Below are 22,964 nucleotides of genomic sequence, written 5' to 3'. Positions count from 1 at the left end.
TTCCAAATTCATCAATCAGTCAAAAAAAACATTTTAATCTCCTTAACTTCTTCAGCCTATGCTTTGGAGTCTCTGTTCTCGCCCATCTCGTCTCCTTTGTCTGCCTGTCCTCTCCCATCTGCCGTCTCAATTGCCTTCCGCTCCCTGCTCTATCACCCTCTCTACTTCTCTGCTTACACTTACATTCACACTCGCACTCAATTTTTACATTGTGTGTGTGGCAATAAAAAGCTGCGACAAAAACATATCTTTTCTGAAAATTGAGCTGACACCACTCGCAATAGTGCAATCAACCATATTTTACATATCAGTATGAACCAACTTCAGGGCTTCTTTTTGAAAAACGATAGAATTTTCCCTTGCTGGCTATCCTTTGGTGCCACTTTCCCTGAAGACTTGTTATTAGCTCTGTTTGGGGGAACATGTGCTGCATTAGAAGCCTTTGCATTCCCAAAAGCCAATGACCTGTAAATTTTGTGAGCCAGATAATCAATATGTCCTTTAAAACTACTAAATTATCTACACCAAAACTGTCTTGCTGATGCACATTTACTACTTCAAGTCTTACTTATTGGTTGGTACTTTGGATTCCTCAATCTCAACGCATGCATTTGCCTCTCTAGAGAGAATTCCATCCTTATCATTTGATGTTGTATCCTCGTTCTCCCAAACAACCTCTGTCACTGAGCCCAAAAGACAAGGTGTATGAATATTTTATGCATTGGACCCTCACAAACATAAAATCAGATCCAATATATACGTTCAACTGGCTGGCAAAACACTTGGCCCATATATTCATATATTCAAAGTTAGAGCATTAAGATATAACACAAACCTAGCAAGTAACTGGTCGCACAAAATCGCCATCTACAAATGAAACAAGAAAGAGCAGCTACAACAAATAACACAAAGAGAAGGATATTGGTTGATGTTGCCCTCGGAAGGTCACCTTCTCGTCCCCGATCATCAATCTGAGTTTTAAGTATTTTTCTCTTTTTTGGTTTTGCAGCTGCCGCTGTACCAGTAACCAATTCAGATCCATGCTTTGACAGGCTTGCATCCTCTACCTTGATATCATTCTCTGTTGCTCTTCTTCCCGACTCCAAAACTTGATTTCCATCCAAATCCATCATTTCCTTGTGTCTGCCTCCTACTGACTGGCTATGCATATCCTTTGATGCAGCATCAGCCGGCAATTTTCCTACAATTTTCATCACAGGAGTGACTTTGAGCTTTTTCTCTTCTTTGGAAGCATCCCCATTTTTTTTCTCAGTACCATTTTGTTCCCCTACAGCAGCAACGTCTGGCCTTTCCTCAGCAATCTCAGGAGAGCCTAAACTGATGATGCTTTCAGAATCAATATCTTCTTTCTCCTCATCAGAAATATCATCCTCAAAAACCACACGCCTCTTCCTCCCAGTGCCTTCTTTCACATGTCCTCTTCGTAAACGTGCAAATTCGGTTGCATCATCATCGCTGCTTCCATCAAAAGAGACCTCTTGGGCTTGTATGAGGGAATCTGCATCTCCTGTAAAACAAATTCCAAGGTTTACCATGGGTTTCAGTAGTTAATTGAGTGTAAAGCAAGCACAAGAGGTTCACTATAGGCTTTGTTTTAATGTCAACTCAGCAAAAGAAATACTTCAGGTTAACTTTGATTACAGATCAGATATTCAAGTTAATATACAATAGCTAACTTTACCATGGATCTATTGCAACTGTAAACGTTCAAACCACTTGACTCTAAAGGAGATCACCTCTAAATATTTTCCACTCCAAAACCTAATTTAAAAAATACACACATTAATGGTTATGCAATTAAATGTAGGAGGCCAGAATACCTGGCATTGTGATGAAAATTGAAAAGCACTAACAGCATCTTATTCTGCAAGTGGTAAATGAAGAAAGGAACAGTGAAACTAGCATGTGTCCTTTGCGATCTAGGATTTGACTGTGCTTGGATATGGTATTCAATTTTCCAAGAAGTTTGCTACAAGGTATTAGTACAAAGGGATAGATTTGTGGACCACGAGTTACATTTTATTATTTGGCACATGTACATTGACTGCATCAAACACATACAAACCTACTCAATTTTTTAATAAAATCAAATCTGTAAGAAGGGAGGGCAGATTCAGAGAAGAGGGCAGAACTAGCAGAAGGGAGAGAAAGGAAGGGGGAGTGAGGTGTCAAGGAAAGGGGAGGAAGAGAAGTTGAAGAGACAGGAGAGAGAGAGGCGACGGAGGTGAAAAAGTAGGAGAGCTAAGTATAGCTTAGGTAGCAGTTACATCAAAAGATATACTGCAAATGAGACTCCTTGTCCCCTTTTTGACCTCTCTATCTTGCAAAACCCCCCGAGTACAAATAATCCCAACGCCCACTACCTTGGCCAACTTTTCGCCTTCATTACAACCATTCCTGCTCAATATAATTGTCCTCCAAATTGGAAGTGATGGTTGGACATAAAGGCTACCTACTGCTGCAAAAGGAGCCTTCTGTGCCAACCGAGTCAAAAGGAAAAGTAAGATAAATATTTGCCCAGATATTGTGGCACCTCTTGGATCATGCAAGTGTTAGTCCATCCTAGCAAGCTCATCATCAAAAGCTCCGAAATCACATAGACAAGCATTGATTTATTTGCCATAGATCCCAGAAGGCAGCTTCAATGAGCTGTCCTTGTATTGCATCTTTGGCTATGCTGTCCTACCTAAATGGGAGGAACTGAAAAACATCTTCATTATAGCTGCTGTATTTTGGCTCACACAGTTTTCCAAACCTTTGTGCTTCCTTGTAGATCCATGTTTTGTGGTCGTCTTCTGGGACTGATCTTGTTTGTGTCAACACAATCATCAGGACGAATGGAGACACAAAAGTGGATCATGGTGTAGTTGAAATCAGCCCATGCGTAAGGCATGCGTGATGACTCTCTCATCTTTCTCCATCAAGTGCGGCCATAGGTAAGAATTCTGGCCACCTTCTAGGTTGGTCATGGACATAAGCTCAGTTATGGTTTGATTAGCATTCTCACTTTGTCCGTCTCCTTGAGGATGGAAGGCTGTAGTAAATTTCAGTTTGGTTCCGAGATTCTCTAATAGCGCTGTCCAAAAGTTGATAATGACGGCCATCATTGTTGAATACAATAGATTTTGGTAACCCATGTAACCTAAAGATTTCCCTAATGAATAACCTTGCTGTTTTAGGAGTAGACGACTCCTTTTTACAGGGATTAAAATAAGCCTGTTTACTCAGCCTATCTATAAGCGTGAAAATCTGCTCACCCTGAGCAATCTTGGGGAAACCTAACACAAAACCCATTGTAATGTGTTCCCACCTTTCAAAGGGAATAGGCAAAGGCTGCAAAAGGCCAGCAGTCTTACTTAATGCGCTGACATACATCACATTGTTGAACGAAGGCTTAAAACTTATTTGCGAAGTTTAGGCCAATGGAAGTACCTCTCAATATTATCAATGGTCCCCCTAATGCCTCTATGTCCAGAATATGGACTCGCATGTAACTCACTGATGACTAGATACCGAAATGTTTTGGGTACACATATGGCACGTCCCAACAATAGGTATCCATCCACGATGGATAGGCCTCTAAGTCGTCAACCTCGTTACGCTGAAGCTTCCCATAAATTTCAACGAAGTCCTCATCTGAAGGATAAGCTTCAACCATTGCTCCTAGTGATTTCTCCTTAATCACGGAAATGTGATTTAACTTGGGGCCGTCTACTCAAAGCATCAACTATTAAATTCTCCTTTCCTGGCTGATATTCAATATTTGGTTGCCCGAAGGATTGAATATATTCAGCCCATTTGATTTGTCTTGAAGAAACAATGGGTTGAGAAAACAAGTGCTTGATACTTTGATGGTCAGTCTTAATCTTGAAAGTAGAACCATATACATAATGCTTCCATGACTTCAAAGCATGAATGACTGCCAATGCACCAATCGAGGTACCACTCACATCCGTACATACAACAAAGAACTCTTTGTCTATATCCGGAAGTGTTAACACTGGTGCAGTGACCAAAGTTCTCTTAAGCTCCTCAAAAGCTACTTGGTGAACTCCTCCCCACCCATACAAGGAATGCTTCTTCAACAAATCTATTAGTGGAGAAGCAAGACGTGCAAAATTCTTAATGAATCTGCGATAATAACTACACATCCCTACGAAGGATCTCAACTCATGTATATTTTTGGATATTGGCCATTCAATTATGGCCTTGACCTTTTTAGGGTCAACCCGAATTCCCTCAACAGACACAATGTGTGCCAAATACTCTATTTCTGTCTTGAAGAACTCACTCTTCTTGGTATTTAGGAACAATCGATCCTTCCTTAGGAGCTCCATCACCTCAGCAAGGTGATCCTTATGCTCTTCCTCAGTCTCGCTGAAAACTAAAATGTCGTCAAAGAAGACTATGACAAATTTTCCCAAGTAGGGTCGCAAAACCCTTCTCATCAACCTACTAAAAGTGGCTGGAGCATTAGTTAGGCCAAAAGGCATGACCAAACACTCATTCCTGTCAAAGTGCGAAAAGCAGTCTTATGTTGATCTCCAGCTTTCATCCGAAGTTGATGATAACCAAATATTTGCTAAAAACTTTAGCACCTTTAAGCATATCCAATAAATCGTCCACTCTTGAAATCAGATACCGGTTCTTAAGCGTAAGTTTATTCAAAGCACGGTAATCTATACACATACGATATGATCCATCCTTCTTCTTAACCAATAATACAAGTGCTCCCAAATGGAGAAAAGATTAGTCGAATCAGGCCTTTTTGCAATAGATCTTCAATTTGTTTTTCTACCTCCTCTATTTCTATCATGTTCATCTTGTATGGGACTCTACATGGAGTAGAAGCTCTTCGCTTTTAAGTCTATGGCATGATCATCTTCTCTCTCCATAGGCAATTCGAATGAGTCATCTCTAGAAAATTGATCCTCATAAGCTCTAAGTAACTCATTTCTCTCCTTATCTTCTTTTGAGATATGAAGATCTCATGAATCCCATATATACACAAGATTACAATCTACTCCTCTTTTTACCAATCTTTTCGCTTGGGTAAAGTAATCAATGGAATCGTATACACATCTTGATCCCCTATGATCCTTATGTTTTCATTCTTATGTACAAAGCAACAATGATGAATATGAGGATGAATAGAAGGATTAAAATCATACCGCCATGGTTTACCTAGAATCATGTCAACGTCTTGTAAAGGAGCTACTAGAAAATCCCTTCGATCTCTATATTTTTGTATACGAAAAGGGATATTCCGTACTATGAATGTATCTTCTTCATTATGTCCCCTAAAAGCTCCTGAGAGTGACATGTTTTTTATAGGTTCTAGTTTAAGATGGAGTAATTTTACCAATCGATCACTCACTAAGTCATAATTGCATCCATCATCTAGGAGAACCACTATTCTCTATCGATTCACGAATGCGTACACCTTAAAAAGATCATGAGGCCCAAAGATATTGGTTGAATAGACAACATTCTATTAGAAATGACCCAACAGAGGGTACGCACAGCGGAAGACTCATAGTAATGCCCAGAAGCTCACACAGTGTGATGTGGGGTGCGGAATCACAAACTTCTTGACTTATATGCATAGATGTGCAAGCCAGTAAATAGACAATGCCCAAAGAAAAATATAGAAAAATATTTCCGTCTGTCCAGAGACTAGAACAGGATACAATAACAAAAGGTCCTTCTACTAGAAGCTTGGCACTTCTAGATCTCTGAGTCTGCGTGCTCCACCTCGAGCATATGTAGACTCTCTGTCTAGATCCCTTCTACCTTGTTGTCCTGAAGCCAGCCTAGGTGGGCAGCCACTCTAGCTCAGTCTGCAGCTTCTCCTAGGTCACCTTGTCCTCTTGAATGTAGGCCTAAGGCTCCCCCTTTGCTGCTCCTATCTGTTGTCCTGAGGGCTGCTCCAAGTGATGATGATGATCACAACACCTTGCTGCCCTAGAAGACAGCCAAGGTCCAGCCTCTAGGGAACTCAGTCTGCAGCACACCTTCCACTCTCCTTCACCCCCAATGTGAGGCCCAAGGGAGTGGGCTCCTATCCGCTCCTTTTCTTACTGGATAGTTGGATAAGTGAATGAGGCACAATGGCCTCCTTTTATAGGGCACAAGGCCCTTTCAAATGGACCAACCAGCCAGCCCTAACTGGGCTGACTGGACCGACCTGGTTGGTTGGCCCAACCAACTTGGTTGGCTTAGCCCAACCAGCCCCATTAGGGCCCTTTGCTGGCCCCTTCCAGTGCACGGTCCCGCCCTTAGGTCCCGCCCTTTCCCAGGCCCTTCTGCAGGTCGCAATCCTTCCCACAAGGCACGCCTCTGCTCCTCCTCTGCTGCACAATGTGCCAGCTCTGCTTGCAGGTCGTGTCCCTGCCTGTTGACACCCGCCATGCTATCGTATAGGGGCCGTACCTGTTCGTACAAGTCCTAGCCTGTCCCGCCACCTTTTGTGCCTCTACCAGGCTCTTGTGCTGCCCCGCCACCTACTGTACACTGCCCTGCAGCAATCCGTACTGATCCGTACAGTGGCACCATGTCCAAGTATGTCTTGAGCAGTGCTGCCCACATGACAACCTTGTTGCTGTCCATGTGGCAGCCATCTCTTCTCTGGGCATCTTCTACCCTAGGTCTCCCTCCCCCATGCTCTCCTCATATGGGGGCTTGCAGATGGGGAGGTGACCATTCCAACACATTCACTATTAGCTCAATAGTCACAGTAAATTCCGCGGATGACGAGGTAGAAGCCTCACCCTCTTGCTTCGATGCCTTGGCTTTCCCTTTTACCGAATTCCTCTTGGCAGTTTTAGCCAAGAGAATGGGACACTTATGCCATACGTGCCCTGGCTTACGTTTCTTACACCCAAAACAAGCTGCTAAATACTTATTTCTCCTATCTTCCTCACTCTTTTTGGGTAACTATAGAGAGAGTTTCCAAAACCTGGCTGTAAAATCTGCATAACTCTCATTATCGAACTGCCTAAACCTCTCTCAACGAAAGGTTAGGTCCTCTTCATGCCTCGGTGGCATGAAAGTGTCTTTCACTTGCTCCATAAACTTAGCCCATTCATACATAGGCTCTTTTCATGTTTGTGACAAAGACCACCACATTAGAGCATCCTTTTACAAATGCAATGTGGCAAGAGCAAGCTTATCTTGCTCGGTCTTGTCTTGATGGGCAAAGTATAGCTAAAAATGGCAAATCTAATTGAGGATTTTGTCAGCCTCCCTTGCCCCATCATGTTTGGGAAACTCGATTCTCTCGTGGGGTTGGAATTTGGATCTCTTAGAAGGGGTACTCAATTCTTCATTCCCAAAGTCTAGAGCCCTCTTAGTCCCTAATCTTGTCATAATGGACTATTCAATCATATTGCTAAGCTGAAAATTCACCTTATCCACAGGAGTCTCCTCTCTTTCTCTTGCACCTAGATTATAATCGATGTGTGCTGGATTTCGAGTTGAAGGCGTAAACTCATCACCTTGTTCTTGGATGGTCTCATTTCTTCTTTCATTACGAAAGGAGAACTCCCTATGAAGAGGTTCTTGAAGGAGAGACTGCTGTAAATCTTATCGTACTAAAGATGTGTGCAACTCTCACCTAATCCATCATACTCAAGAGGTGTTCTTTCTCTCTCTCCTTCGGGTAATGGAGGAAAAGGAATAAGTTCGTTGTTATAACTCTCTTCCCCTTCCATTCTTTCCTTTTAGTGATACAAGAGAGAAAATGACTTGCTGTAATTTCATAAAAGGGGTTTATTTTATAGCAAAAGTCAAGTGTTGTAGAGTTGGTGGCACTTATCCGACTCCCGCTTCGCTTGTGCCCAAGAACCACTTCAAATGACCTCTTCTTCCCTCTCTTTTAGGCTTTTCTTCTTGTATTTTTGTTGTAAACCAGTACACTCCGTTTGGGCTACTTATTTTGAGTTGGAGCTCTAGATACCGTTATAGGGGGTACTTGGTGGGTGGTACATCCGATCGGAGAAATACTCTTCGGAAGCAAATTTGTGCCGAACCGCTGGATTCTACTATCACCTCCTTAAAATCTTGTTCCGATCTGACTTTCCGTAAGGGAGAACAAGGGGGTCTCTTTTCCTCACGGTTTAGGATTTTAAGAATACATTCACACGGGGGGACGGGGGGGAGTCACCCCGTTCCCCGTCCAAGAGCAACAAATTTCAAAGAAAGCCCTTGCCTGAGACCCTCAGAATTTCAGCCTTTCGAGGGCAGAAAAGCTTGTTTGCAACACAATGTTCGAGGCTCTCTGCTCTCTAGAAAGACTGTTCGCAAGAACGAAAGGCTGTTTGCTGGAAATATATATCAGAGAGGCATTCCTTCCCTGATTCGTCGCGCCGCCATGGTTTGCCCTCTGCCCTCCTCTCCTATTCGTCCTGATCGTGGACTATCACCGCTCTGATACCAACTGTGAAGAACCAGACTTCTCAAGAATGTGAATGTGTGCAATGCATGAAGAATTTGAATGCCGATTGGCCCTCTAATGGGGAAGAGCGCCCTCGTGAGTACTTGTTTTTGTTTCGACCTACATGCAAGGTGGGAGAGAGAAGGCGGATGAATGCAATGTGGTAGAGAGAATGCTAGGTGAGATTCACAATTAAAGGTGATACCCTTTCATTAATGTCCCTAGAGATCACTCAAGTTCCATCTTCCCATTTACACCTGCCCTTATCCAATGACCCATGCACCTACCATTTAATGCACTCTAATGCGCCCTTCCCTTTCCTATTGCCACTAGGACCTAGACACGTGTGTGCACATCTTTATTACTAATCATTGGCCAATGTTACATAGTTTAGCGGTACTATTTACACCACTTGATTGAACATAAATACAAACATATAACCGCACCATCAAATTGGCGACTAACAATAATAAGGTTCTAATGACTATTAATTAACTAAATAATCATTTCTCTTGTCATGACAGAAACTGCACAATGCAAATGACGGTGACAAGGCCTTCCTTGTTATGCTAATAGTGGTGACTATAGACACATGTCCGATAATAAGTCAAGGTACTGCAACACATCCAGATTCATCAGTGATGGACTGTTAAAGACAACAAGAATTCCTCAATAGAAGGGATTGGGAGCATTCCATCTCACCGCGGATTCAGGTGAGAAAAAAAAACTTATAAATGTTCTCCATGTACCTAATCTATGCACGAATCGGCTTTCTATTAGCCAAATCGCAAAGAACACGATGAAGGCAACACTCGACAATGGACAAGTCCTAATCCGAACGAAGAATACCAGAAATATAGTGGCACACGAACACGGGCTGTACAACAGGCATAGTTATCCCACCTGGATGCAATAGTTGTTCAGTACAACCTTGAGGCTCCGTGCATTATACTGACTTACCAAGAGGTGCACCAAGTCATCAAATAGGATTTATTTATACAAGACTCGGCTTGCACCTCAGGAGCTTTCAAACGGAGACCACTACTTACGGGTCTCGAAGGAGGGGTTTACCAAACCCCCGGGCTACACTACCGTGGACTAAAAACTTGCTTAGGCAATTCTGAGTATCATCTCACAAGCTATGGCTTGAGACAAGGCAAGCATGGGGCATTCATGAAAGACGGATCTACACTTTATGTGACACATAGGAGACCCAGATAGAAGAGCATTGTGCATTCAGATGCCCTCTGTACTATGAGATCTGTGGATGGCACCACTATCTATTCAGGAGTGGTTTTGGCCCACTCAAGTTTCCTGGCACATCTTGATCAATGACGCGATAGCTTCCTTCTGGAGTCCCAGCAACATAGAGATCTGCTTTTGCGAGTGCAGAGAGCACGAGGGGAGCATCAAAGCCTAGTCAAAGGACGATCACAAATTTTTTCTCTAAGTGGCCAGAGCCAATAGCAGCAAGGGACAAGACACAGTAGAGACCAGGAGGTCATGACTGACAGACCCAACCACAGGTGGACTCACATGAGAACCACAGACATCTCCTCCCCACTATTTGATATGGGGAGACAGACCACTGGAGTGGCAGTAGCACTTGTCAAACGACGAGCTATTTCTTAGAGAGTAGAGAGGAGAGAGGGCCCAGACGCTAGACTTTCCTCGACGATGCCAGCCCTCTCCAGATCCAAAGCCACTATCAGATGAGCTCATCTTGTCAATCCTGAGCCACCGAGTGGAGTTGGTCCCACAGACAGCATACGCAGGTCCTGCTATTCAGATCAATGGATAATTGATCAAGAGGCCGGTTGCCAAGAATCTCCACCTCTAGCCTCGCCTTCGGTTTCTTTCTCGCGCAGCAACAGCGTGATGTATTTACTTTCTCGTATCAGCCTTGGGCTGGGTGCCCATTCAATGGCCCCACCCCTTAGCTTTCATTGTATTTGGGGTTTTCCTGTCTCATAGATGCTTCGGTCCTTCCTAGACATTAATAGACTTTCTTTCTTTCCTTCTTTCTTTCTGAATAAATCCCAACCAGCAGCAACACTGCTCACTGTCTGCCAAGCCTGCTATTCCTCCTAGCCCAACTCTTGCTGACTACTGAGCAGCACAAGCGGGCCTGACCTGCACCTGTAATCTACCAACCAGCAGACTTCTTTCATGGCCTAATAAATTGCTAATTACAGGCCCCATCTACAGCCTTTCATGTGGGCCCTTCTGCCCACCAATTTAGGCCCTCAACAGGCTTTGAGATGTTGCCCATGTGGCATCCTAGATTGCTACCCACATGGCGGCCACCATGCCCCTTGTTCTCTCTCGGTTCACCCCCCCATGGCGTTTAATTCTCAGCCTGTGTAAGTTCCGTCTTGCTCCCTTTCTTTGCTACAGTTCATCCTCCCCATGTCAGCTCAATCCCCATTCTCCTCCCCATCTAGAGGCTCACAAGTGAGGAATTGACCCTCAACACTCTCACAACATTTACAACACATAGCCATATATTCCCCTCTCCAATCCCTATATTTTTTAAACCTCCCGAGTTTCCTTACTCTACTCCCAAACGCATGTTGGTGTTCATGGGATCCTTTCAATTCTCAATGAGCTCAGTCTTGGAGAAGTGCAATGACAAGACTACCAGCATAGGAAAGTGCGTTGCCAGGACGGATGGTGAAAGCATAAAGCAGCCAGAAGCTGTGAAACTGCACCAAACCACAAGATTCTTTTGCAACCAAAAGAATTTCACTAATCGATAATTGAGACTTAAGATTAAGAGGTAGAACATACAAAATCCCTGAGTCTAGGAGTTTCTTCAGGCTTCAGTTCTTTCCCATTAATCAGGAATTTCCAGTTCGATTTGGAGCTCACATTCCCATATTTATAAAAAATAATGAGCTACAATATATGGGCAGTAAACAACGATAACAAATCAAAACAACACTGTTAATCCTAATTGTAGACAGTTCAATCCCTTCCAAAAGCAAGAAATGGATATCAAGGTACAGCAGTTAAAAACCTCCTTTAGATGCTGGGACACCCTGCACAGCCAATGTCACTTGAGCTTCAGGCAAATTTGGCTTTGGCTTACTAGATGCACGACCCCAAAGATTAGCTAAAGAGCCACCTCCTTGAACACCTGCCCCTGCGGTTTTCTTTTTGCTTGCAACATTTCCTTTACTCACAGCTCCAGGTGCAGGTGCAGGTGCAGGTGCAGCTGGAGCTGGAGTTGGAGCTGTTCCTGTATCCTTGGCATTGGTTCCCAGTGCACTTGGTTTAGAAGAAGTTTGAAGTCCAGAAGCAGCAGGTAGAGATTTAGGCACCTCAGCTTTCACAACAGGAGGTTTAGAAGAGCTAGTTGATGGAGCATCTAGAGCAGATACTTTAGATGAAGATAAAGGCACCGTGCGAGGGTCCCTCCCAGATGCTTTACGAGTGACTGAAAGACAAGAAATTGCACTAAACCTGCACAGAGAGAGCCAATTTCTCTCCAATTATTTGACTTGTCTAACAGGAAGAAAGAGGATGCCTGACAGGCCCAATGTATCATTAAAAATTTTTCAAAACATAAGAATTAGCAGTGGCACAGAGGCCAGAACTTGATAACCATAGGTCCTCTGATCCAAGCTTTCAGAAACCTTACCGGTTATCACGAAGGCAATTGTTAAGTTCAGGAGGCTGATTAAAAAGTTCCTCTGACTGAACATACTCAGCGCTCCAAAGCTCAGCTGAATCCTTTGGTATGCAGGGCTGAACGCTGTAAACATGACTGGAAACATGTCCTTTGAGCATATCCTTAGCCTCTGCAGATGCAAAAAGAGCATTGAAGCAAACGATTGCTAAGAAGAAGAGAAATGATCCAAGGAGGAACAAGCAGAGAGCTATCATTAATAAGCAAAACAAGTACTCGAAATACACATACGTTGTAATTTTGACTTTGGCACAAGCTGCACAGAATAGCAGTGAGATTCTGTTTTTGACCATCCTGATACCACATAAACAACTTCTATACTGTCGCCATGTTGTTCTACAAAATTTTGCAACAATCTGTACGTTCCAAAAATTAGATTAGCACTAAAGTCAATGATAAAAGCAAGGCTAGCACAGAAATTTCCATTCAATGTGATTTGAAGGTAGCTAGATGAACCTGCACTGCTTTCATTATTTTTTACCCATGTAAGCAACACGATGGAGAGAAAAAATGGATCACTCTAACTATAAAGCCAATCACATGCCAAAATGTCTATATACCTAGATGAATCCAAGAACATTCCCAAACTCATCCTCTAAAAACACATGCCAAAATGTCTAATGAAATCCTCAAGTCTGTAACACAAGCATGGAGTGATCATGGCCTGGAGACAACAAAATTTAGATGAAAAAAGTATGACAATGATTCACCCTGCAAACTCCAAGCCCTTTCCAATTTTTTTATTTTTTTCAAAAAAGTGAACTTCTATTAAGTATAACCAAAATACCCTTTCCAAAATTGAAATCATAAACCCAAACAAAATTACATATATACCTTCATAAGACTAGAATATATCCAATCTTACAAATTAAAATTCTTATAGAACAAGCAAAAGAACAAAGGAAAGAAGAGAGTTTGTACACAACTTTAGACAAAATTATATAAGCAAAGCTACGCTTATGTTCTCATCAGTACTCAAGCATAAGCTGACATCTAGGTTTCGAATCCGTAATCTCTTTGGTAATCCCATTGCTTACTAAGCTTTGAGATCGCAACCAAACAACAAAACCTTTGATAGAAAAAAGGAAGAAACAAAGCAGAAAATTAGGAGGAGGAATGTGAAGAGAGAGTAAGCCAGCGAGAGAGAGAGAGAGAGAGAAATTAGGTAAAATTTCCATCACAACCCAACCTAACACCCCAAAAAAAAAAAAAGTAAAAGAAGAAGAAGAAGAAAGATACAACAACTATTGTGCTAACACAAGAGAACAAAGATAAACCATATAAGAAAACAAATGAAACACCAACGCAAACATACGGAATCAAATATTATCACTATTTTTTAATTTGTTCGTTTTTTATTTGTTTATTTCAAGTTTAAAGAAATAATAAATAATAAAATAAGGGAGTGGGAGGAAAATTACAAAAAAACAATTTTTTTTTGTGTGTGTGTGTGTACTTGTGGTGGTGTGTGGTGTCGTAGAGAGGTGCAGGTCAGCAATCTTCCCCCCCATCCTTCCTGCCTGCAAACTAACCGGCCAGCCCCTTTGGGGGGCTCTCGGCTCTGTTCAGCCACGTTTGGCTTTGCCAAGACTTCGCCTCACTGCTGCTGTGCGTCGCGATCTCTATCGCCTCCATTTTCAAGCACCTCGGGCAGCATCGCTGCCTTTTTCTTGCCATACAAGTCGCATTTCACTTCTGCACCCACTCTCATGCTTTGGTCGTCACGTTCCATCGCTTTGCAGGGATTTCCCACAAGGGGTGTGCGTGGGTGTGCATGCGTGTGGGTGTTTGGGGGTTTTAGCATTGATTCGATTTTCTATCAGCCCCCCTTTGCTTTCGAATCTTGTTGTTACCTTAGCCTCTTCTCTTCCCTGTTCATACCTTGCCTCCGCTCCCCCTTTCCTTCTCTTGATATCCAGTTTTCTTTACCCTCTCTTTTCAACCTTGCTTTCGCTATTAATATCTCCTCTTCCGTGTCCCCCTCCTTGTCTTTTCATCTACTTGTTTGGCCTGAAGTGAGCTCTATAACATGGAATCTCAACAGCACAATAGAAATGAGGCCAAGCGTCATCAAGTGGTTACAAAGAATCCTCAGTTATGTACGAATCCGGAGCTGCAACCATTTTTGGATACACTGTAGGAAGGATTTTCAGAAATTAATAATGCTTGGGGTGATGAGCCAATCCCAGAGTTCCAGGTTTCTGTCCCAGAACTAGTTATGAGCTTGGCTCAAAGGGCGGTGTTTTTTTTTCAAAGATGTATGCCTGATGTAGGGGATGTGCCACAATGGTTGAAATCCCTGTGCGCTTTAATTAATTGTTGCAGGTACTAAGAGGGGTTGAACGTCCAAGCCATATGGAGCTTAGCAAGCATTCAGGAGATCATTTGTGTCACCAAGTGCTAAGGAGACTCCAAAGTTTTGCCCAACTAGTAGCAAAAGGTGTCAAGGAAGGATGCTTATACAGAATGCTAGCTATAGTACCAAATAAGCATGCCATCTTAGAAGAATAATGACAAGTGGCTATTACCAAAAGAGCGAGCTTGAGAGCTCCTTTGTAAAAAGATTCACGTATGCATTTTGTAAGCAGTTGAAACGCTGAACTTTTGTACTCAGAATTTCTGACTGATAATAAAGCCTTGGGGGGGGGGGGGGGGCATCCAGAGATGTTGTGATGGGCTCTAGTGCTCTGTGTGTGTGTGTGTGTGTGCGCGTGTGTGTGAGAGAGATAGAGAGAGAGTGTGTGATTTCCTCAGCAATAGTTTTGCTCAGCCAGCAAGAAAAAGAATTCGGCGACGCTGATTTTACGAAGGTCTAGTTGAAGTGAGGTTCCATTAGTATTAGGGCTCAATATCATAGATGATTTTTTCCTATTAGTTTCCTTAAGAAGCTAAACGTTTATATTGCTATCGAAAGTTTGTAGGCCCTAATAAAAATAGAGAGTTGAAAGATTCGCTAGGATTTGAAACTTCTATGCGAAAAAATTTAAAGTTTTGCCGAGATTTACATCTTTTACTTCAAAATTCAAAAGAAAAAAAATAAAAAAGGACTGCATCCTATCAATATTGTGAAACTAAAAAAATGGGCTTCATAAACTTTCGCCAGTATTTTATATTAATATATAGGCATAGCTTCGATAAAAACATCCATGCTCAGGATGAGTTTCTTCTCTAAAGGACCACGGTCCTGAGGGCCTCATTGAAGTAATTTAACAATCGGCGTCAAAGGAGACAAAATGAAATGACATAGCTTGTCACGCTGAAATTGGGGATTTTGAAAATTTCAGAGCAAAGGGCCTCTTCGTCGATTGCATAGAACGGCATCTCCGGTGAACGTAACTCGAGGGCAAAAGGCCAATGGAGAGTATGCAACGAGGATACCAACCTTGATGGAGACTAGACGTGGAGTCGTTTATGCCATATCAATGCAAGACATCCTTGAAGCCTATGGCAAAAGCTATCTTGGAGATTTGTGTCACAAAGTGGCAGATGCAAAAGCTTTGGTTCAGCACATTAATTATGTAGCCAAGTAAAGCCAATTGTCTTTGGATGATCAAATAGCTCTTACTGATGCCCTTCCTTGCTTGTCTGACAATGATCAACGCAAGCTGAGAAAATGGCAGCTTCGTTCCAGCAAAAAGCTATGCAACATACGGGTTGTTCTTCTAAGGCCTTTTTCAAAAATCTTCATGCCTCCCGCCGCATGCATTGTTTGCACCGTGTCATGCGCTGAGATGGAACTTGGATAATGAATAAACAGCAGCTTGATGATGAGGTTCAAGTTTTAAACCCTGATGCCTGTTGTCTACAAGCTAATTTCTAAAATGTTGGTCTTGTGTATATCGCACTTTTTGTACATGGGCTTGCATCCTGCTCAGTATGGTTTTATGCCTCGCAGACAAATCGTAGATAATATTGCACATGCTTATATTGGCGTAGAATATGCCAAATACACTCAACAAGATGTTCTTATCATGCAAGTGGACATTGAAAAAGCATTTGGCACCGTCAGATGGGATTTCATTGCTGCAGTTGGGCTTTGGGCCCAAAATGCAAAATGTGGTTTACTAGCTCTATGAGGAGGGCAACTTGCCTTTTATCCGATGCCCTCTCTTCCTCTTGGTCTTTAAGTCGTTTGGTTTGACAGGGATGTTCTCTTAGTGCTCTCCTCTTTGTGATTGCTACTCATCCTTTGTTGATGCACATTGATGCCTTGGTTTCTAGGCGGGAGCTGCACGACATTGATTACCAAGAGGAGCACCTTTTGTTAGTCAGCCTTATGCTGATGGTTCTTTTTTCTCACTACGGAACTGCCAGGATGATGTCAGGCATATTGTGCATGCATTACATCTGTTTGGGTGTGCTACTGGTTTGAAAGTAAATTTCATGAAATCCAAGCTTTTGCCTCTCCATGAATGGGAACAGCATGGCATCTTGTGGCCTGGAATAGTGCTCTCGTCTGATCAGTTGGTGCATCATTTGGGCTATCCTAGAAGATGGCATAATTCTCTGCCACAAGAGAGACTCTGGGTGTTGCAAAAGCTCTTGACATTATCTACGTGGCCACTACATGTTCGCCTTCAAATTGTTCAGTCTATTCTCATGGCTTATGTGCAGTTTTACTTGAGAATAAACTTACCTCTTATACCATGGTCTTCTCGGGATATTCATAAATTCATCACTAAGGTCCTAAGAACTAAAAATAAAACGGGCTATGAAGCTCCCTACTTTGGATTTTGATTCTACGTTCAAGAATCCTAAATATACCCGAAGATATGATGACTAACAACAAAGGACAAAGCCGATTTTTTTCATCAACTTTTCTTTTATTATAGCCCCTTTTTGAGAAGTAAAAGGATTAAATTACCCTATCTTGATCATCATTGTGAAGATAAAGGCTGAAAGGAGGGAACGCTCTTTGATCAATCACAAGAAGCTAAGTATTTTTCATAAAATCAACTTACATTCTTGGTATCATCAAGCTAGGATCCATTCTAATGTCATAATTGATTTAACGTGATGCCCTGCTATGTTCATCACCTTGATGGACAGCATGCTCTGATAGTATCTAGACAATCTGTAGTTGTCATTCTGAATCATATTCTTATATTTAGTAAAACTAAGCAAGAGCATTTAGAGCATTTAAAGTTAGTCTTTGAATTACTCAAGCAACATAAGAAATATGCCAGAAAGTCTAAGTGTGACTTCTTTATAAGTAGGTTAAGTATTTATGTCATATTATGGATCTAGAAAAAGTTAAAGCTGTTCTAGACAAGTTGCTACCATATATTAGACCCCATACATACTGCACAAGTATAGGTACATGTATGGAAAAAAAATTAGGTGAGTCTAGTACGCCGCCTTTGTAAATTCTTATTCTTTCCACATGAGAAAGAAAGGGAGAAAGATACAGAGAGACAGAGAGACAGAGAGAGAGAGAGAGAGAGAGAGAGCGAATCCTAGAGAATGCAATTATCAAAACATCCATCGACAAGTTAGTAGATTCTACCATACTTGACTATTGATCTATATACATCATACATGGAATTAAACAATATACATAGAGATGATAGATCTAGCTTGGAAAATAAAAGCCGGTGTTGAAACTAATTATTAGATCTAGATTGTAGAAGAGGGGATGTGTGTAGAAAGAGAGCTGTGATTAGAAGAAAGCAACAAAGGAAATTGGCAGCAAGGAGTGCTATTAAGAAAGCTAGAGAAAGGAGGGAAGTGAGAAGGTGCAACATGGACTGCAGCAACCACAAAGGGAGTTGTGTGGGCTGAAGTAAGGGGGCAGTGACCAGCCCTGAGATGGGCTGGGAAGGAAGGATTACAGCAACCTGCAAGGAGGGGGGGGAGAAACTTGAGCAGGAGTGGATAGTATGAGGCGGGCCGAGGCAAGTGTCACAAACAAGCACCAAATCAGTCCGCTTTAAAGCGACAATGGAATTTTCACATACAGACACTAGAGATCTATGTCTTTTTCTCCTACGGTCACTACCATGGGACGAATAAAGAACAAGGTTGCATCTTGTTCATCAAACAGATTATTCACCACATTCAAGGAGGAAAATGTGGATGGTAGCTTCAAAGGAAAAACATGGATTAACTGGAAAATAGGCAGATGAACTCATTTGTAGCAATGTACCACAGCCCATTGATCTGCTTCACCAAAGGTTAGACAATGATAGCAGAACTTGCGTCAGATATCTGCGTGTATTTCATTGTGAACTCAGCATTATTATATCTATTCACAATCTCATTTTCCAAAATAGCAATCATGCATGAAACCTTGAGAACAAATCTACCTGCACTGTTTTCTTTGATTATAAAGCAAACCAAGCAGATCAGCAGTTCAAGCTCACAACAAAAGACCTTCATTATATTAAAGCAATGCAAAGAATCTTCCAGGTTATAAGCATATAAAAGCACCATCCGTCTTCCCTAAATACAATATATTAACAGCAATACCTTTTTGCTTCATTTGAAGATATGGAAAGCTTTCTACTCAGCCATTTGTAGGAGACCTGTTCAAATAAGGTCTTAGGATCAATTAAGATTAATGAAATCATGTAGAAGAAGAGAAAAAACAAATACACAACCTGTCACTTTTACTCAATGAGAATATTCAAAAAAAATTAGCACCGACTTGCAGAATCACCTATGTCTGTATGCTTTTAAGCCCTAATTTCCTACCTTTTACTAGTCTCGAAACTTAAAATACACAGGGCATGGTATGTCATGAGCTTCAGAATAGCAATCCTTATCAAGGGTTCCAGATTCCTCTCCAATCTGTCTCCTCCTCAGTGATCAAAAGCTTTGGTTTCCCTAACTTGATTCAGTGCCTGTATCTCCGGCTGGACCTCAAGAGCTTGGCACAGTGACCCCCCTCACGCTGGGCTTGCATTTTCTCTCTCAAATACGTTGGACATTTGCTTCATCATAGCCTCCTTACATAAAATACTCCCCTCAACCACTCCCTTGATGAAGAATCGCAACATAAGTTCTGTTTGAAATTCTAATTATCATAATCTTCAGACTCAAAACAAGCAGAGTGGTCTACTACTGATAGTCCCAGTTCTGATCATACTCTGATATATTTTCATGCTCACAAAGATAAAGCCTTTCCATCCACCAAACGATCTAGCTCTGCACAATCTCTGGATTATGAAAAGGCAGAGGATGCATGTGTCATGCTTTAGGCCCACCTATGCGATACTTGGTGAGCTGCCAAATGTGAGGTCAAAAAAGGCAGAGAATGTGTCACGTTGAAGGCCCAACACTGGGGTAAGCTGCCTGTAAAACTCAATTAATTGGCCATTGCACAGTTTCAAACTTCAACACTTTTTTTATTAACATCTTCCAAACAACATGGATTAATCGAAACACAATTGACAGAGCTACCTTAAGCAACATACATGGCCATTTCTGCATTCAGACAGACAATCCTTACAGCTTTCATAATCACAACCACTGCAGTTTTGTATGTTTGGTATTTCTTGACTGTGGAAACGATAATATCATGATTACATCTTGTTTGGAGAATTGACAGGCCCTGTCACAACATATAAAGGCCCAAGGCTAGCTACAATAGAGAATAACACCCAATATGACGTGTACTTTCATAGAGTTTGGTTCGGGCTGCTCTATGGACAATGTCCACTTTCAAGTTCCCCCCTCAAGTGACTCATAGAGCTGTATTGTACATGTCAGTCGCACTTCAATGAAATTCATTTTGGCATCCCCGATATCTGGAACTGAGTGAAGACTTGCAGCTAGTAGCACAATTAAAAAGGGGTGAATTCATATGAAGGAGAGAACACACGACGTGTGAAAGCAAGCCTTTATCCAAGAATGCTTACCACTTGGAGGTTATCTGAAACGTATGCCAAAATCTGAGTGATATGTTCAGACCCCTGAGCCATAAGGCTAGACTTCTAATGCGACTCTCAGCTATTGATATTCTTCAGAAGCTCGAGCCATTAGGGACCTATGTGTACAGAACTATCAGCACTAAAAGCCTTGTACTCCTCAGCTTTTCAACAACCGTCCTTACTGAACGTGACAGACTATCCAGAATCCTGCATCAATTCACAACTACGTTACATTGCGTTTTTCAATTAGATGTCTTGTCAGTTCTACAAATCTCAGAGGTTTTTTTTAAAGCCTACTACATAGGGAAGAAAACCAAACAGTATCTTCATTAGAAAGAAAGTTTACAAAAAAGATCAGTCTACGATAAATTTGAGACAGAAAAAAATAATGGACTTGCTGACATCCCAAGGCGCTATGGTTTCAGGAGACTTGAAGAGCTGTATCATACCCTTTAACATCTGTGTAGCTACAGTTATCCTTAGGTAGTGGCAAATGTGCGATTTCTTTCTTTGCAATGTGAATATATATGTCTCATGTTTTGGTGTTTGCAGAGTCTTTCTCTCTCTCTCTCTCTCTCTCTCTCTGCATTGGTATAGAATGAACAAAGATATTTATAGTTAAATTGATCCTTCCTTCTTGACCATTTACCTTTCTTGATCCTTAGACCGAATTAGGGTACACGCACGACATAGCCAGACCACTTACTCTCTCTCGCTCTCTCGCTCGATGTGAAACAAATTGGGAAATTAATAAGGGCTTCTAATAAGAAAATAAATGCCCACTTGACTGTGACCGGTTTACATAATTAATTATTTGAAAGCATGCAATTAAATGAAGTAAAGATCTTGAGATATGCTTGACCCAATAAATGATAACGCCTTGTGTAGTGGCAATACCAGTGAAAATGACAACAGATCAGCATAGCTAAAAAATGCTCACGATTAAAGCAAAGCAAAGGGATAGATTAAATTGTGCGTTGCAGGAAGCTGAGGATTTGAGAGCAAATTTACCGTATGCAATCGCCTTGATACGACGCTTCTGCAAATCAAGTTGCGACGCTTCCCCGCCTTTTTTTCCCTCCGTTACTAGCTCTATGGTGAAGTTAACCATCGTGGTTCACTCCCCAAGTGATGTTGACCTGACCTTAAGGGATACGACTTAATGCATTTTTATTAGGCAGCCCTCTCTTGAGCCACGTGGCACATTATAAAAAGCAATCCCAAATCCACATGAGCGAATCCTATATTTGATGTTGCTAGATATTGCCTCCCCGGGTCTAGTTTCTCTCCCTCCTTTCTTGGTAGGCAGTGGCTGGATGGTTTACACTATTGATCCTCTTTCCTCAGAAGGGATTCTTCGCACTTTGGTGTCTGGCCTAATTCACAGGAACTCATTTTCAGCTCTCGCAGATGCTTCAGATTTCCCAAAGTTTCCCAGAGGAGGAGTTTGTGTCCTCTACTTTTGGTGAGCCAGTGATTGGGTTTCCTGTTGATAGGGCATCAGGTGGCAAGGTTCTTTCCCCTGTTGATTTTCCACCACTTAGTTCCATTCCTCACTCCTCGAGCAGGAGGTCTTCTCCTGTTGAGGGGTTTGTTTCCGCCACTAGGTCGGGTAAGGTGTTCCACTCTACATCCTCCCATCGATGAGGTTTTTTAGTTGGAACACACAGGGCCTAGGTGGCATCCCACATCGCCGCCGCAAACAACTGATCCGGGATCAGCTTCATCCAGGTGTTACTACGGGTTCCATTGATATCTTATTTATTCAAGAGCACAAACTAGATTTTGGAGATTGTGCCAAGTCAGGCAAGTTACTTTCTGGTCATACATTTTGGTCGCCAGCCTTGGGCACTAGGGGAGGCACTTCTATTTCAATTTCATAGTCGGTTCTCCCCTTAGTTGTTGGACACGGAGTCATTATCCCATCTAGGGCTCAATGGATTATTCTCCTCATTGGAGGGCGTAAGGTTGGTTTCCTTAGCCTGTATGCCTCCAACATTAGAGGGGAACGTGACAACAGAGGAGGAAAATGCCACTCATAGGCCAAAATTTGTGGCAACAAACCAGCATCGCAAGAAAGGAGCAAGACAACTCAACTTTGAAAGCATAGTGAAACAAGTGGAAATGGAGCCGACGACGGTCGATACATCTTTGGAGAAGGTGGTGGAGACTAAAGTCCACAATACCATATGGGCAATGAGAAGGATTCCACCATACAACAGAGTGCAATGTCAAGGATGGTTAGGGGCATGACAAGGGAAGTGCAAGAAAAATATCAAGAACACAGCAGTAGGAGTGCCAGCTCCATCCTTTTGGCCCTTGGTCAGCCCTTGGTCCACCTCTCAAGGGCAACCAAGAAATCAAGCGGGCTTGCGAAGGCAATACATGTGGTTTTGCAATGACCACATGGACCATACTTGGAATATATGCTCCTCGATACAAAATTCCTTGGCCAGAGTTCCGCAAGTATGGCTAGTAACTCATGGAACAAATCTCACTGAGAATGAGATAAAATCCCTAGACACGGGAGGATTTGTTTTACACAAGGCACCAATAGAGTGTCATTCGAATGCATCTGCACCAAGATATTGATCGCGATACTACTACAAGGATCAATTCCGCCCTTGCTCTAGAAGCAATAGTAAAGGACCACACACTATTGAAAGCCTTGAAACATGAAGTTTTCAAGATAGAGACTAAAAACTCTAGAGTGATGGGGGAAAGTTATAATGTCGACGTTCCCAAGAACCCAGCATGTAGTTGTTGGGATTTCATGGATCGAGTGACGGAGGGGAAGGCATTCCTTGCATGCAAGCATTTGTATTTTGTGTATGGGATGGATGCCAATGCAAACATGTTCATACACCAACCCATGCTTTCAGATGACAATTTGCAAGTCATTTTTGGCAATAGGAGAACATTTCCCAAAACCCCAAATATGTAGCAA

General features: G+C 42.2%; 1 protein-coding gene across 5 annotated transcripts; it reads right to left on the bottom strand.

Moving 5' to 3' along the window:
- On the bottom strand, positions 1 to 21,161 carry POLD3 (DNA-directed DNA polymerase). 5 transcript variants are annotated; one of them, XM_087377506.1, is made up of 9 exons: positions 21,029 to 21,161; positions 20,006 to 20,224; positions 18,615 to 18,670; positions 12,378 to 12,502; positions 12,099 to 12,258; positions 11,475 to 11,920; positions 950 to 1,528; positions 569 to 683; positions 1 to 465 (listed from the first exon to the last, which is right to left on the bottom strand). In XM_087377506.1, exons 2-9 carry the CDS (start codon positions 20,066 to 20,068, stop codon positions 324 to 326), a joined length of 1,686 nt encoding a protein of 561 aa, XP_087233632.1. In that variant the 5' UTR covers positions 20,069 to 20,224; positions 21,029 to 21,161; the 3' UTR covers positions 1 to 323. The 5 variants fall into 5 exon arrangements, with proteins under 5 accessions (XP_087233632.1, XP_087233636.1, XP_087233635.1 ...); XM_087377510.1 differs by having other exon boundaries at positions 569 to 677; XM_087377509.1 differs by having other exon boundaries at positions 950 to 1,525.
- Between the last annotated feature and the right edge of the window lie 1,803 nt (positions 21,162 to 22,964).

This window comes from Dipteris shenzhenensis, chromosome 7 (genome assembly GCF_047967505.1).
Source record: "Dipteris shenzhenensis isolate YYH24624 ecotype China chromosome 7, Dip_SZ_1.0, whole genome shotgun sequence".
Lineage (NCBI taxonomy): Eukaryota > Viridiplantae > Streptophyta > Polypodiopsida > Gleicheniales > Dipteridaceae > Dipteris > Dipteris shenzhenensis.
This window is presented reverse-complemented; position numbering and strand designations above follow the sequence as displayed.

Excerpts from the sequence above, each read along its gene's own strand:
- POLD3 (XM_087377506.1), bottom strand. The coding sequence starts at position 20,068 with ATGGCTCAGGGGTCTGAACATATCACTCAGATTTTGGCATACGTTTCA. Across the intron at positions 12,503-18,614 it reads TCTTCAAATGAAGCAAAAAG|ATTGTTGCAAAATTTTGTAG; the intron begins GTATTGCTGTTA and ends TGGAACGTACAG. Across the intron at positions 466-568 it reads TCCAAAGTACCAACCAATAA|GTCATTGGCTTTTGGGAATG; the intron begins GTAAGACTTGAA and ends CAAAATTTACAG.